This window comes from Perissodus microlepis, chromosome 9 (assembly GCF_051167445.1).
Source record: "Perissodus microlepis isolate ML-2025 ecotype Zambia chromosome 9, ASM5116744v1, whole genome shotgun sequence".
In the NCBI taxonomy this organism is placed as follows: domain Eukaryota; kingdom Metazoa; phylum Chordata; class Actinopteri; order Cichliformes; family Cichlidae; genus Perissodus; species Perissodus microlepis.
The window spans coordinates 14,007,517-14,021,972 of NC_140469.1; the positions used below are offsets into that span (position 1 = coordinate 14,007,517).

The 14,456-nt window shown below is 42.8% G+C and overlaps 1 protein-coding gene across 3 annotated transcripts in view; it reads right to left on the reverse strand.

Moving 5' to 3' along the window:
* Positions 1-4,063: 4,063 nt before the first annotated feature.
* mllt10 (MLLT10 histone lysine methyltransferase DOT1L cofactor) overlaps positions 4,064-14,456 on the reverse strand; it is a 47,468-nt gene continuing 37,075 nt past the window's right edge. For 2 of the 3 annotated variants that reach the window (XM_084939127.1, XM_084939129.1), the window contains 8 exons: positions 12,682-12,772; positions 11,468-11,658; positions 10,005-10,154; positions 9,282-9,337; positions 7,704-8,005; positions 7,334-7,357; positions 6,923-7,013; positions 4,064-6,571 (listed from right to left, as the gene is read on the reverse strand). In XM_084939127.1, coding sequence (XP_084795253.1) covers positions 6,290-6,571; positions 6,923-7,013; positions 7,334-7,357; positions 7,704-8,005; positions 9,282-9,337; positions 10,005-10,154; positions 11,468-11,658; positions 12,682-12,772 — 1,187 coding nt within the window. In that variant the 3' untranslated portion in view covers positions 4,064-6,289. The remainder of the gene's footprint in view (positions 6,572-6,922; positions 7,014-7,333; positions 7,358-7,703; positions 8,006-9,281; positions 9,338-10,004; positions 10,155-11,467; positions 11,659-12,681; positions 12,773-14,456) is intronic. The other variant, XM_084939128.1, reaches the window with a different exon arrangement.

Consider the following 14,456-nt stretch of genomic DNA (forward strand, 5'->3'; position numbering starts at 1 on the left):
GAGCAGGCGCCGCTGAGTCAGCGGGACACGCTGCAGCTCAGAGAGGCGACCAGGAAACTCCTGGCTGTGCTCCTCCGCATTGCAAACACTTTTATTATACAACGCCTTTTATTTGAATGAATTATTCTATGGTAATTATTGACACTGAACGCAGCCTATATCTAAACTATATTTTATTGCTATTTTTAGTTTTATTTATTTAGGCGTGGGTTTTTATTGTGTTGGAAGCAACACCGCAAAGCCCCCCAAAATACATTCCTAAAATATAGTTAAAAAAATATATACGATAATATTGCATATGTATTAATTATTATTATTATTTTACACAATTTCCACAATTATGATTTTTCCACACAGACAGATTCACTGAGTTTTGTGAGCTTTTACTTCTGTACTTGTTTCCCATCTTTCCAGAGCTGTGTGTAGTTTTAATCTCTCCGTAATATTTCAGCATTATTGGCATAATTTTCAAGCTGCGTATAACTTCTCACCGCTGTAGGCAACACAGTCTATGGCGGTCCAAATGCTTTGCAGAGCTTTTCAGATCTGATCGAGGGTGACAAGTGGGCAAATTTGACTTTGAAAGTAAAAAGGGTGCTCAGCTTGTTTACTGTCAGTCGTCCTGCTTTGTCATTTTTGCAGTGGCATCAATAAGCTTCGAGGAAACTGCGAGGTGTAATTCAGCTGGAAGGCACACACACACACACACACACACACACACACACACACACAAAGAAAGAGAGGATTCTGAGAATAGTGTATATATGCATGTCTGTGTGTGTGTGTTTGTGCCGGGGGTGACAGAGGAGTGTCACTTAGCAGAAGAATACGAGCTGTCTGAGAATGAAGAGGGATGAGGCTGAATCCTGCTGCTTCTCCTCGCCACCATTATCCCACAGGAGAGCGACCTGTGGGGGGGGGGGTTACACACAAATACACACACGCGCACACACACACTCTCGCTGGGAATCTCCTCAGCTGTTCCCTCCACACTCTGTCTCTTGCACCCTTCCTCCTCTTCCTCCTGCCCTCACGGACCTAAACACCTCTGTTTGTCGGATCTGGTTCCACTCGGCACCGGATCAGGGCCCCTGGCAGCTGACTGCAGGTTTCTGCCCAGGATTAAGCCTCCTAATGGCAGCCACTCTGTGATGATTTACACTGCATTACTGTACAAACCAGCGACAGCCTCTTTCTTACTAATGGTTTACTACACTGAAGCCTCTCTCGGCTTTATTGCTCTTTGCTCTCCCTATTTGAGGCTGGGGTCTAATTAAATAATTTAGCTGAATTACCAAACATGTGCCGAAACCCGTGTAGAGGAATTATTTTTGGCATCTGGCGAACTTGTTTTATGGCTTTTGTTGTAGTTTTATTTCTGCTCGGTCCGGAGTGTGGCAGAATGGGAGCGATGATTGCAACAAATATTGTAAGTTTGTTAAAGTTCACGTCCTGTGGAAACTGCGCATCTTCAACCTGTCGGCTTTTCAAAATAATAGCCCCCTGAAAGCATTTTTAGGAGGTTTATTTAACATCAAGTTTGACTTTTTCCCCCCGTTTCACTCAGTAAAGGAATCAATTCGTTTACAAACTCTTGGTTTTCACTCCATGGGGGTGAATTCATGTTTTTACTTTTAAATTATGCTGGAACAAGAGGCTGACGCATATAAGACAAATAAATTTAAATCTTATAAATGAAAAAAAAATCACACTTGGTGTCAACCTGCTGCAGCAGCTTACTTTTCTAGGTTTTCTTTAATGTAAGGCCTCTACTTATTTATAAAAGTCAAATGACACAATTACAAATCAAGTTTGATCTTTCTGCATTGCTAGTTGAAATATTTCTTTAACTTTTGTAAAATGTTTTCCCCCAAGATTTTAAACCCATAAATATAAAACCTTCTTTTCACTGCACTTTTCTCCATATTTATTTATTTATTATTTGGGGCTTATTCAAAGCCTTCACGAACACTAATCAATTACAAAAGCCTTACCTGAAAAAAAGGAGAATATTTAAGTAGAAACTGAACCGCAGAGTGAGCATGCTCAGTGTGAGACAGGTATCTTTAATGCTGCAGAGCATTCCTCGGTGACAGCGGCTCAGCCTGCCTCTGAAGCCGCAGATATCTGCCCTACATTTGTCTAATCATCCCGGGCTTAACCCTCCTGCTGGCCTGCTATCTGCTCTATGTGTATGTGTGTGTGTGCATAAGACAGAGAGCTCTCCTGTCTCCTAATACCGGGGCTTAGTCATGTTTTGACTTTGTAATCAGGCACCTGGTTGGGCAGCACACAGGGGTCCTGAATCAGCTGGTAAGCCCTACCAACCCTGGAAAATGCTTCTGGGGGAGCTTGATCGATGATGGACACAGTGGCTCTGGCCCGCATGCGTGTGTGTGTGCGTGTGAGAGAGAGAGAGAGAGAGAGGCAGGGCTGTTAGTGGGAGGCTAATAAAAGATGGTGGAGGTGGGGAAGTGGTGGTGCTGGGGGGTATGCGTTTTAAACAGCCTAGCTTTGATTGACAGGGCTGATAGTGAGTGGAGGGTGGATGGATGAGGGGAGGTCACAGTGAGGGATAGTTGGCAGTGGGAGGGGTGAATGAGCAAGTGCTCGGGTAAAGGAAAAAGGGGGGTTGCGTTGTTGAATGCAGGTTAGATTCTGGGTGTATTTGTGCGTGTACATGCAAAGCGCGCGGGCGAGCGTGGGTGGGGTGGGGGGTGGGTTTCAACACTCCTAAGGAGGGGGTGTATTTTCGAGGGAGTAGGGGGGTGCAGGAGGAAAGTGAGCTTTTAATTACCAGGGCAGAAGCAGATGTAGCAGAATGGTGCCCCCACCTCTTCAACGCAAACACAGCAGCGGCAGCTGGAAGTCATCAGCTTTGGTTGTGGGTGCATATTTGTAAGGACAGGAGCCCCGAAGCACAATGTTTAAATTTAAAGATGTTGAGTTTCTATTGGCACTTTGGTTGCTCGATGATTATTTATTTCTCCCCCCCCCTCACCTCCCTTCTTGTTACAGAATAATTCACATCCCGTTTAGCGCCTCCTCGTCCACAATTTACAGTGTAATTAATGGCACGGAGTATAAGTCAGGAAAGGTTTGACTCTATTCAAAATACAGCTTACAAGTCCGCTCGTAAGAGTGGCTTCAAACTGGGGGAAAAGAAACCACTGGTTTAACAGGAACATTTTAATCTCATCTACACTCACCTCGTAAATCATCTGACATATGGGCAGAAGGACAAAAATAACATGGATTTAATCAGCGAATTAAAATATATGCAGCTTGTAATTTATTTTTTGATAACATTAGTTGTTTTAAAGAAGTATTTGTGAGGTGGTTTAAAACTAGTGAGTTTATGAACGGGCTCTGTTGGGGGATTTTTAAACTGTGTGCATTTGTTTTGAATTAAATGTCATCTTATTGGGGGTTTTTAGTGCTGTTTTAGCACCAGGCCGGATGAAAACTAGTGTCCAGCCCTCTCTCTGGTTCATTTAGTTTCTTTCTACTGATCAGCGTCACGGTAAAAGCAAACACATTTACAGCATGTGTGATTTTGTGTTCCCCTACAAAAGTGGCCAAGCTTAATAACTTATTAAAATCTCATATTTTATATAATTTGTTAAATTTGTTTGAAAAAAAAAAAAAACCTTAAAAAAAAATTGCATTACATACTCAGGAGCCACTTTATTAGGTACGCCTCGTCTTTATGGACCCTGTCTTTGCCCTTCAGATGCGTCTTAATTCTTGATGGCGCAGATTCAACAAGATGCTGGAAACATTTCTCAGAGATTTTGATCCGTACTGACAGAAGGGATCACACAGGAGTTGGAGATTCGTCTGCTGCACATCCATGATCTGACTCCTCCGTTGCACACATCCTAAAGGTGCTCAACTGAATTGTCATGATTAAGATTTGAATTTTGTGACATGATGCGGTCATTAGATGATAATAGAAGAAAATATCTCCACAGCCAGTTCAGATATAAACCGTACTTCATAACTGTAAAAGTCTAATGCATTTTTTTTACTGATACTTTGATACAAACACCAAACGCTGCTCTTACTTAACCAGAGTGTTTCTTTAATTTTCTTCTTTTTTTTTTTTTTTAAATACATTGTCAATCCCCCACCAATTTTTTTTACACTCTTAGAAAATTTATCCAACAAAATGTGTGCACAGATGAAAACATGGTGCCCAGAGTATAAAATGACTTTCCATCAAGAAAATGGTGCAAAACATTAAAAAAAAGAAAAGAAAAGAAAAAAAAGAAACACAATGTCCCTGCACATATAAAAATAAATTAATACTTTTGTGTCCAGTCACTGTCAACCTTATTGTCTGGTCCTAAAGATTCACACACATGAACTGAGGCTTCATTGGCTTTCCTTCACACCAGCACGACCAATCATAATCACTTATGTACAACCAACGGCCAATGAGAAAGATTTATGTACACTTAACGAGGTAAAAACTGTGCCACCAAGTGCCCCCCCCCTGACACACTTCCTCCTCCCCTACAAACACCTATATACAACCACAACCCCTCCCAAATCAGCCAACTAATAAGTAGCTCCTAGCTTTAAACACATGACAAAAATAGAAATCATTAAAAGGGTTTACAGCAAGATTAGACTGAACAGAGGAACAAAAGAAAAAAAACAACTTTACACAGTAGTACAAAATGATGCTAAATTGCAAAAACAAGCGGGCTTTTAAAATATATCATCTTATGCCCATTACACAAAACCTCCAGATAAATAGAAAGCACAACACAAAGTTGGCTTTGATATTAGAGAATGCAGCAGAATAAAACTTCCTAGTTTTGTTAAAGAGACGTCCAGCCTGAAGGACCAAGAGTTTTTGTAATCTGTTGCCTTAGCAACGCAGCTTCATTACCAGTAGCACTGTGAAAAATTGGGTAGAGTGACCACGTTTTTTTTAATATATATATATTTGTTTGTTTTTAAAAAAAAACAAAATCCCACTTTCCTCTTTTGGCCTCAGGCACTTGGGTTTGGACCCTGATTGGCCAGTCCTGACTGTTGTGGGTTTTTAAGTGGCCGCTGCTGTCGGCCTTTTAGGTCCTGATAGGCTGGTCCTGCTCGAGAGGTAGGTGCAGCAGGAGGCTCAATCGGGAAGATGAAATGCAATCACTTCCACTTGCTGATAACCAACTGCGTGGTTTATCTCTGAAAGTGGATGTGTGACGTGGATTTAAGCATCTTTGTGAACATTCAACGTATTTTTTGAATAATCTTTTGTTTTTCTCCTCTTTTACATTTCTTTTCCCCGAATGATCCTCCTGTATCTGGCCCAGAGAAGAGACAGTCAAAAGCAAGGCTTCTGTGGTGACCATACGAGGCTTGGCTCACGGACATTAATGGATGTACGCAAACTGCGGGAAGGAGACACGGGGAGAGAAGGCAGCACTGAGGACGTGTGGGACATTTCCTCATTTGATAGTCCCTCCAGGACTGCTGCGAGACAGATGTCAATCACACATCTATGACTGGTAAGTCCTATAACAGGGAATTGTACTGTTGTCCTAATCATAATATTGCTGCCATTTTCTTTTCTTTTTTTTTAAAAATGTTTGTAGTTCTGTGTGTGTGCCAGCTTGTGTGCTGCAGCACAACTGCTGGTTTGGCTGAAGCCCCTGAGAGAGTGAAACAGCAGAGAGACCAGACCATTACAAAAACATTAATTAAAAAAAAAAAAAAAAGAGAGAGGAAAAAAAACCCCAAAACAAAACCTGGAACAAGATTCGGAGTAGGAAACACCGAAGAAATAAGAGTTTCTGGGAACCTGTCAGTCAACTGAATTGTTGAGAGAAGAGACTAAACACACCATGTCCGCTGGTGCTACGTACTGACAGTAACACACGTTCAGTTACTACCAGTAGTATTAAATAATTAAAAAAAAATCTTTAAGTAGACAAAGCAATCAAAATAAGGACTCAAAGCAGCTAAAAAGTCGTTAAATCAAATAAATAATACAAAATGACACAAAACGTGGTGTCGAGATCAGAACCTAAACTACAGACAGTCTTCTGTATAACTCCACACAGAGAGTGTGTGTGTGTGTTATGCGTTAACACACCGCTGGAAACAAATATCTAACATGAACACATTTTGCTCTCCTGCAGATGTTCTCATCACTAACCTACAAAGTTGACCAACAGACTGATCCCAAAAAACTCTGCGCATGTATATATATATATATATGTAAAAAAAAAAAAAAAAAAACAATAAAAAGAAAAAAAGGAAACAAAAAGAACATATGTCGTCACGTCTTGTCTTGCCCTCCGACGCCCACGGCTTTTTCGGCTAGCCGAGGCTTCTGCGCCCCTGAGCCATGCGTGTCGGCGTGTGCGTGCTGCATCGCCAGGAAGGGGTTGGCGGTGATGGTGCCTTGGCCCTGGCTCTGGGCGCCGGGCAGCAAGTTGTTGATGGGCAGCTGAGCGGAAGAGAGTGGGATGGAGGGAATCTGGGCAGAGGAGGAGAGGGACTGCAGCTGCTGGAGGTCCTGCTGCTGCATCAGTTGGTAGAGCAACACCTGCTGCTGCTCCTGGGGAGCAGAGGGAGGAAGGGGGAGATGCAAGGAGGGAGGAAACAAGGAGGAAGAATGAGAGAAAAAAAAAAAAAGAAAAAAAAAAAAGAAAAGAGGATTAAGTGGAGGTGTCATTAAAGAAAAGAGTTGAAGGGGCGAATAAGGGATGGAGGGGGGAACAGAGCGTGAGACAGAAGAAAAAAGCAGGGGAACGTGTGGAAAAGAGGGGAAGAAGAAGAGTTAATAAGCTAGGTGATTTAGACTATCGTCTAAAAGAAAATTGTAGCTCAGTGTCTTTGTGTGTGTTTAACTGTGTGTGATAGTAGTAAGTAATCAAATGTGCATAGTGTGTGTGTGTGTGTGTAGTACCACTGAAGGCTGTGAGGACAGCAGCTGGTGGAGCTGATGCTGCTGCAGGAGCAATCTCTGCTGCTCAGACAGCAGGCCGATTCGCGCCGCGCTGAGGAGACAAAGCACACTCACAGTGAGACAAACGCAATTAACACTCTGCCTGCACAGTATCAGACTGTTTAGCACACTTTTTAAAAACATTACAGGTCTGTGACGGTGAGAGTGACAGAAAATATAAACATTTATCTGTTTCTATAAGTTATAAAGAAAAACATGAGCTTATTTTTTGCTTAAAAACCCCCAAAACAAAACAAGAAAAGATTCAAACTCAAAAAAACATGCATGACTACAGCATTTTTTCACAAAGCTGACACACTGATGAAAACAGAGCTACGGCGGTTTGTGAAGTGGCACCAGCGTCTGCCTCACCTGGTCTTACTAGTTGCTGAGTTGCTAAAATCCATCGTGGAAGCAAAAAGACACAAAGAGGAAGAGAGGATGCAATAAAGTTCACATTTAAACTTCTTGGGAAGCCGAGACAAACATATTCCTGAACATTTTCAATACTTAACTATGTGCTTATGTGAAAGGGCCTTGAAAATGCGAAGCTACTGACACCCATCTGGAGTTCTTTAACTCGCTGACAGTCAACCAATTTGTTGGGAAGGGTGATGTGAGACCACATGTATTGATTTTATTATCATCAAAGGCTTCCAACACAATTCGCATCCCAGTGTTGACGCTTTATTAATCTGAAAAGGTCGCTTAATGTATTAGAGGAAGATGAAAACAGCCATACTTGTTATTGACGGGCAAAGTGACGCCTGTAGCTGCTCCTGTAGTGTGTGTGTGAGGGCTGGAGGTGCCGGCCGGCGTCTGGATCACGCCGTTCAGAGCCCCGACGATTCCACCCATGCCCAGCGCACTCCCTGCGCCCAGAGCCCCCATTAGCCCCGCCACGCCGCCCAACCCAGCCGGGGTCGCCCCTACAGAGGCGACCCCATTGAGCTGTGGCTGAGGTGGACTCTGGGACACAGAGGGAGGTGTGGAGAGGGAGGAGGTGGAACCACTACTGCTGTGACCACCACAAGATGCACTATCCTGAAGACCAGAAAGAGACTCCCATTAATGACAAGTCCTGCATTCAGAATCTGTAGCTATGTCCTAATTCATAGGCTGCATCCTTCAGAGGACCAGGCCTTCGCGGTCTACATGGGCCGGGTCCTTCGAAGACCTAGAAGGCCGGCTGTGAAATGGGACGGTCTAGCCTTCAGATTTTGGGGGCTCGGGGGAGTTCAATAAACTCAGCCGTCTGCTCCTTGCTCGCTAATATATAACAGAACACTGGAGTACATTCTCTACCATCTCACACTTCTGTGTTTTCTGTTTGACGTTTATTCAGCTGTGTCAAAACTATAACTTTAATCTCAGCCAAACCGATTTACTCAGGAACAAATAAAACACTGAAAAAAGCCAAACAATAACATTTTAAGTGACTTATATTTCATGTTTAACCCGAGTGAAAGACCGCGGGGATCTGAAAACGATGTGCCGGGAGTTTGCTGTTCTTGCCGGCGCCAGTGAACCTTGACCACCCGGTCAGCTACCGAGCTGGTGGGTAACAGACGTCTTCGAAAACGTTGAAGCACGTTTGCAAATATGTGATGTCTTGATAAACCAACCAGATATTTGAAGCTTACACAGCTACATTCTCGCCTGAAAACATCTTAAAAGTTTATTTGGTGACCCAGAAAAAGTAATAAGAGTAATATTAAAACTAAGTAGCTGCCGCCATTGTTGGAAACTGGAATTGGCAGGGCCGCGCTATGAATTCTGGGATAGGTTAATGAAGGACACATTTGTCGGCCGCATTTGGAGCAGCCTTCGAATTGGGACAGCCTTCATCACCTTGCTGTGACATAATTGACCTTAAAATACGGCCTCCGAAGGATGTGGCCTATTAATTGGGACATTTATTTCACACCTTTTTGACATTAAAATAAAGCGATCATTACAGTTTGCTTAATTTACAATGTTAAAGAATAAATAGAATCACAGACTGTCTTAATGGGGGTTTGATGGACATTCTTATTGAAGCTTTCAAAGTCTACAAGCCTGTGCGTCAACTACAAAAAGTTCTGTTTATATTGCAATTTCTATTCTGACTTTAAATCTTGCCTCTGGCATTTGCCATAAATAAATTACTGAGTGTTCAAGACTAAAACTAACACTGAAACTAATAAAAACGAACTAAAAATAAAGCCACTCTGGAAAATCAAAACAGAAATCAAAACAAAACATAAAAACTAGTTCGAAAACACAAACTCTGGTGACTACAGATTTCAAGCCAGGAGTCAAACCATGAATTTGTCCTTACCTGAGTCGCCACAGGTAAAGATGAGTCAGCTGCTCCCGGCTGGGCTCCCTTCACATCTGTGGATAACCGAAAGGTTAGACATGTCTCAGTAGGGCTAGTCTAAAAATATGAAACCTGCTTTTCAAGTTCTAGAAATTTTCTGTGCTAAATGACGTCAGCCAGCAACAATCCATCTTTTCGATCGGGAACAAGAGAGTAGCTCAGTCAGATCTTAAAGCTGAAAAAAATAACGTGCAGATGCAAGAATCTGAATAACTTTGATATAAACACATGCATGCATCAGGCCGTGCTATGGGAGGAAGGGAAGCTGGCAGAGGCAGGGTGATGATGGTTGTTACTCATACACCCTCCAAAATAGTGTTGCAGGCCACATTCAAACCTTTCATGCCAACAGTATTGGACTGTCACCTTTTTCAGAAATATAACACACCCTCAGTGCAAAAATTGCTTGAACGATAACTTTAGGTGTCGTCTTGGCCTTTAAATTCCCGAGCTCTCAATCTGATCAAGCATCTGTGATATTTTTTTTAAGTCCATGGAGGTAACATTTTAAGGATCTCCTGCTGCCATGCTTGATGCCTGATACCATAAAACACATCAATGGGGGTGCAGCTGTTTCAGTGACACAAAGCAGACCTGCACAATGCCAGGCAGGTGCTGTGGCTCACTGGTGTGCATCATTCACCTTGATTTCTAAGTAAGTAAGTAAGAGTGTCTGTGTACCCGAGGAGGCCGTGGCAGGTGTGAAAGGCACTGATAGCTGTGCGCTGAGAAGCTGCAGTCTCTCTTTCTTCATGGTCAGAGTTTTTATCTGCTCCTCCAGCCTCCTGTTCTCCTCCTGGAGCTGGTGCAGAGACTTCAACATGCTCACCACTGAGAAAGAGAAGGAGAGAGGGAACAGGAAAAGCAGCGATTTTTTATTTCCTGCTCCAAATATTCTGTAATAGCTCTGCTCTGAATTTTCAATTTACTGCTCTCCACACCTGTGTGAGAAAATAAAGGCTTCAAAATTGCACAAATGAAATAAAACTCAGCCCCGTCACAGTCTGCAGTCAACACTGTTAGCCCACTTGTTGTTTTAGCTGCACCACAGTGAAGGTAAAATAACCAGTGCTGGTGCTGGGTTATATGCTGGGATGAATCTTTACAGGACTGACCCTTTCACCAATATCCTTACTTTCTAAAAGGCCACTCATTTTCTAAATCTGCCTTTTCTTATACCTCACATTAACAACACACACAGTGACGATCAGACAGATACTCCCCACAGACATGTCAGAGATCAAGGTCAGCTACAGTGACCCTGCAGCCTGCACGGACTCAGTGTCGGGGGAGGAGGAGGAGGAGGAGGAGGGTTTGCAGATGCAGGAACTTAAACCTGACTCATCCGATTGAAGGACAGCCTTTCTAACGACCAGGCTGCCATCCCCCTTTTTCATTTTCACTTTATTGATCCCAGAAGGGATGTTCAGATAGGTAGATAACCAGCAAGAGATTGACAGGTGCAACAATAACAGATAAAGTGAAAATGTGACTGAAAGAGGGAGCGGCTCTGCACAACAGCTCGAAGGCAAAGAGCCGACGGATCAATTGACACAGAGAAGGAAATGGTGAAGTGGACAAAGTGTATGAGTGCGTGTGAGGTAGGAGATTAATCTCCTGTCATTTTTGAGATGAAGAGAATTCACCTTTTGTTTTCATCCCGCCTTTGTTTGATTTCAGCCCTTTGCCTTATACTGTATCTTTTAAATAGAGAGTAAAACTTATGTGACTTATTTGTTAAATAAAATGCTGTGAGGGTGTCACAGGTAGAAATAAAATCAGTCTGGTGAGAGACTTAAATTGAATTAACAAACTCATAACTGTGTATCAAACAGAATCATCCGATTTCAAAAGGCTATATTTTTAAAGTAATGGACATAAAAGCTTTTGGTATATTTTACATACAAAATTTTCACAAGTGCTCCACATCCCTGTGGACACCCGGCATTAGTCCACACGATAGTCAAACTCGTCCCATACTTTTGCAAGTGTGTCTGGAGTCACTGCAGCCACTGCTACCAATAATCACTCCCTGCTTAGAGGCCTGTTTGTCAGTAGTTACTGGTGAGCAATAGTCTGAAATCGGATGATTCTTTTAGGTAATCTTGTATTTTTAAGGATGCTTGGTGCTTGCGTCTTCTCACCGTCTCCTTGCGCTCCTTGCTGCAGCAGGAAGCTCTGCCCTTCGTTCCACTGCCTCTCCAGGAGCTGCTCAATGCTGGTGGCCACTGGGGGCAACGTCTCCCCGCCTCCTCCCGCCCCTAGCAACCCCTGCCCCGGCCCCGGCAATGACCCAGAAGAGTCATAGCGGATCTGCAGGCCACCAATCGGAGAGCTGAATGTAGGGGAAGAGAGAGAGAGAGTGCATTGATAGAAAAGGAGAGATGGAGAGGTCAATAGGGAGATTAACGACCTAACATAAACGTCAGACAAACATAGTCACTGCTGGCTATAAAACTACATCAATTTGTTGTTACAGTGGCCCCTAATGAAAAGGGGCCAGGCTTTCTGTCTGCGTGCGAGAGCTAGAAAAAGACTAGGAGAGAGAGGAAGAAAGAAGACATGCAACAGGGGGAGACAGACAGAGAGAGGGAAGTGCACTGTCTTGATGCGATAAATCTCAGTGTGCACTGAGACAAGCTGTTGGAGCCTGAGGAGAGGGGAAAAGGGGAAATAAAGGACACCGGAAGAGATGACTGAGCCGTAGGTGTGCAAACGGCATCTTATTGTCCCCTATTGTGGAATGTAAAAATATGACTTAACTCACCACTCGCACATGAAACTTTAAAGAAGCTTAAACAGTCTTAAAGTCGCCTCATTTTGCTACAGTGTTTCCTTTTGCAGTTAAATGTCATTTATCTTAAATTTAAGACCAAAAATTTAGATTTAAAAATAAAACCATATATAACCAACCTTATCAAGTGAAATCACCCATTCCACAGACAACAGCGGAAACAAAAAAAAAAAAAAAGTTTATCTGTATGATCAATTTTCCCGTGATCCTGAATGATCCATGCAAACATTCCAAAATGGAGGAGATACAATAACTCATCACACTGTCCTTAAACACAAGAAGACAAGAAAAAAAACATCTAACTGGACTTGAAGGATGGTTACCACCTTCAAAAACACAAGTTATCGATGGCTGAGAGAGCAAGAATTGCCTGTAGGGGCAAGAGCAAAAGAGAGAGTGTGCATGTGTGTGTTTGAGGAGTGAGAGGAAGAGAGGGGAGATGAGGGGGCCAGCAAAGGGAAAAGCAGAAAGGGGGAGGGGGGGATGGGTGAAGGAGGGGGACCAGTGAGGAATGTAAATGGTGAGGGAGTGCTGGGGAGGGTATCTGTGTGTGTGTGCACTCACCGCGGGGTGGTCTTGGGAGAAGCTCTTATGGAGAAGCCCTGAGCTCCGACACAACCGCCGCCGCTGCTGCTGCCGTCTCCCGCCTCCTGATCTGCACACAGACACACACACAGAAAAAAAATCAATTGGACGAGAACACGGACAGAAGATGTTTTTCTGTTGTTAGGATGAAATTATGGAATAATGTTGACATGAGCATAAAAATGTGGAATTCATTTGTGGTCTTTAAATGAATGCTCTACAAATTTTGGAGGGTTAGATGTGAGAATAAAGATGTTTATCTGTTTGTTATTTTAGTTTAGTTTCCTACTTGGAAGTTAGGGTACTTTTAATGATCAGAATACAGACCAGGCATAAACATAAGCATTTCAGCATGAGCCTGTTCAGTCATTATTTGTAATATAGGAATGGATCTTAGACTAACTGCTTTGCACAATATATGCTGAAATAAAAATCTAAATATCCACACTGAGCCGGCTGAAGTTGAATGTGAAAGCGCACTCACAATACTGTTGTCAGGTTATTTTTTTAAGCCACCAGTCAAGACAAAAACAAGAATAAAAAACACGCTTCTTCATTTATTTAGGCAAGCAAACAATACAGACTGCCAAACATCCCAGACATCCGTAACAACCCGGCTTTCCTGCTTTGTTTTCTATCCTCGGGCTCTTTGTGATCACCTGCGTTTTAATACAGCCAGACTCATCGTTTAGTCGTTTATTTCTGTTTCCTGGCAGAGAAAATGAGTCATTTAACTGTGGCTTGTAAATACATTTTGCATAGTGTTGCAAAGCTTAAAAATTGATCATTCAAATGTCTTATAGGGATCTGGATCACACACTGATCCAGACCGGAGACTCTGAGCCTTCTTTAACGGCTTGAAAAATCACACATCAGGACATTTGTTAAAGTTTGACAATTTGTTAAAAACGCAGTTTTGAGCTCAAGACATGTTTCTGCTGCAGGAAATGACAGATTTGTCTTGACCCCAGCTGTAAAACATAGTTAAGTAGGGTGGATCTTCATCGCGCTGCAGAGCAGTTACACAGCACAATCACTCCCAATTAACTATATTTGGATTTCTTTAATTTTTAAATTTTTAAAAACACTTTAGTTATAAAAGAAAATATGTGATGGTTAAAACGCTGGTTAATTTTGGAGATACATACAGGGGTGGCAGTCTGCATGACCCGAGACACACTGGAATTTCACCCCAGGCGTACAACATTATTTTTCAAAAGCATAATTGTCCTCTAACACACTAAAGCAAATTGCCGTTGTTCCTGGATTTATCCACTCTGGAGTATATTTTTTCAAGGGTCCGGGATGATAAAAAGAAGTGAAGACAGAGGACCCTTTTCAAGTTTTTCTGTTTTCCCTCTGACCCAGGCTACATGCGCTGCAATACTGTGGGCTCTGCAATCTACAAAACTCTCTCTCTCTCTCTGTATCTCTTTCAAACACAAGCCTTCATTCAAACTGCATGTGCTTCCCTCTCTACCTTCTGTGAGAGTCTCTGTCTCTCCTCCCTCTGGGCCCCTGGCCAGACGCTTCTTTTCATTTTCCTCAGTGAGAGTAATGAATCACACATGCACACAGACTTTTGCATTTACACACTCACACAAACTCCCCTCTACTTAAGACAGTCAATCCCAGCTTTTACCCCCACCAGGTCACCACTCCAGTCCCTCGCTCTCTTCTTTTTCAAGTCCTTTTTTCTGTCGTAACCCTTTTCGTCTCTGGAACCTCCCTCCAGACACTCAAAAGCAAAGAGA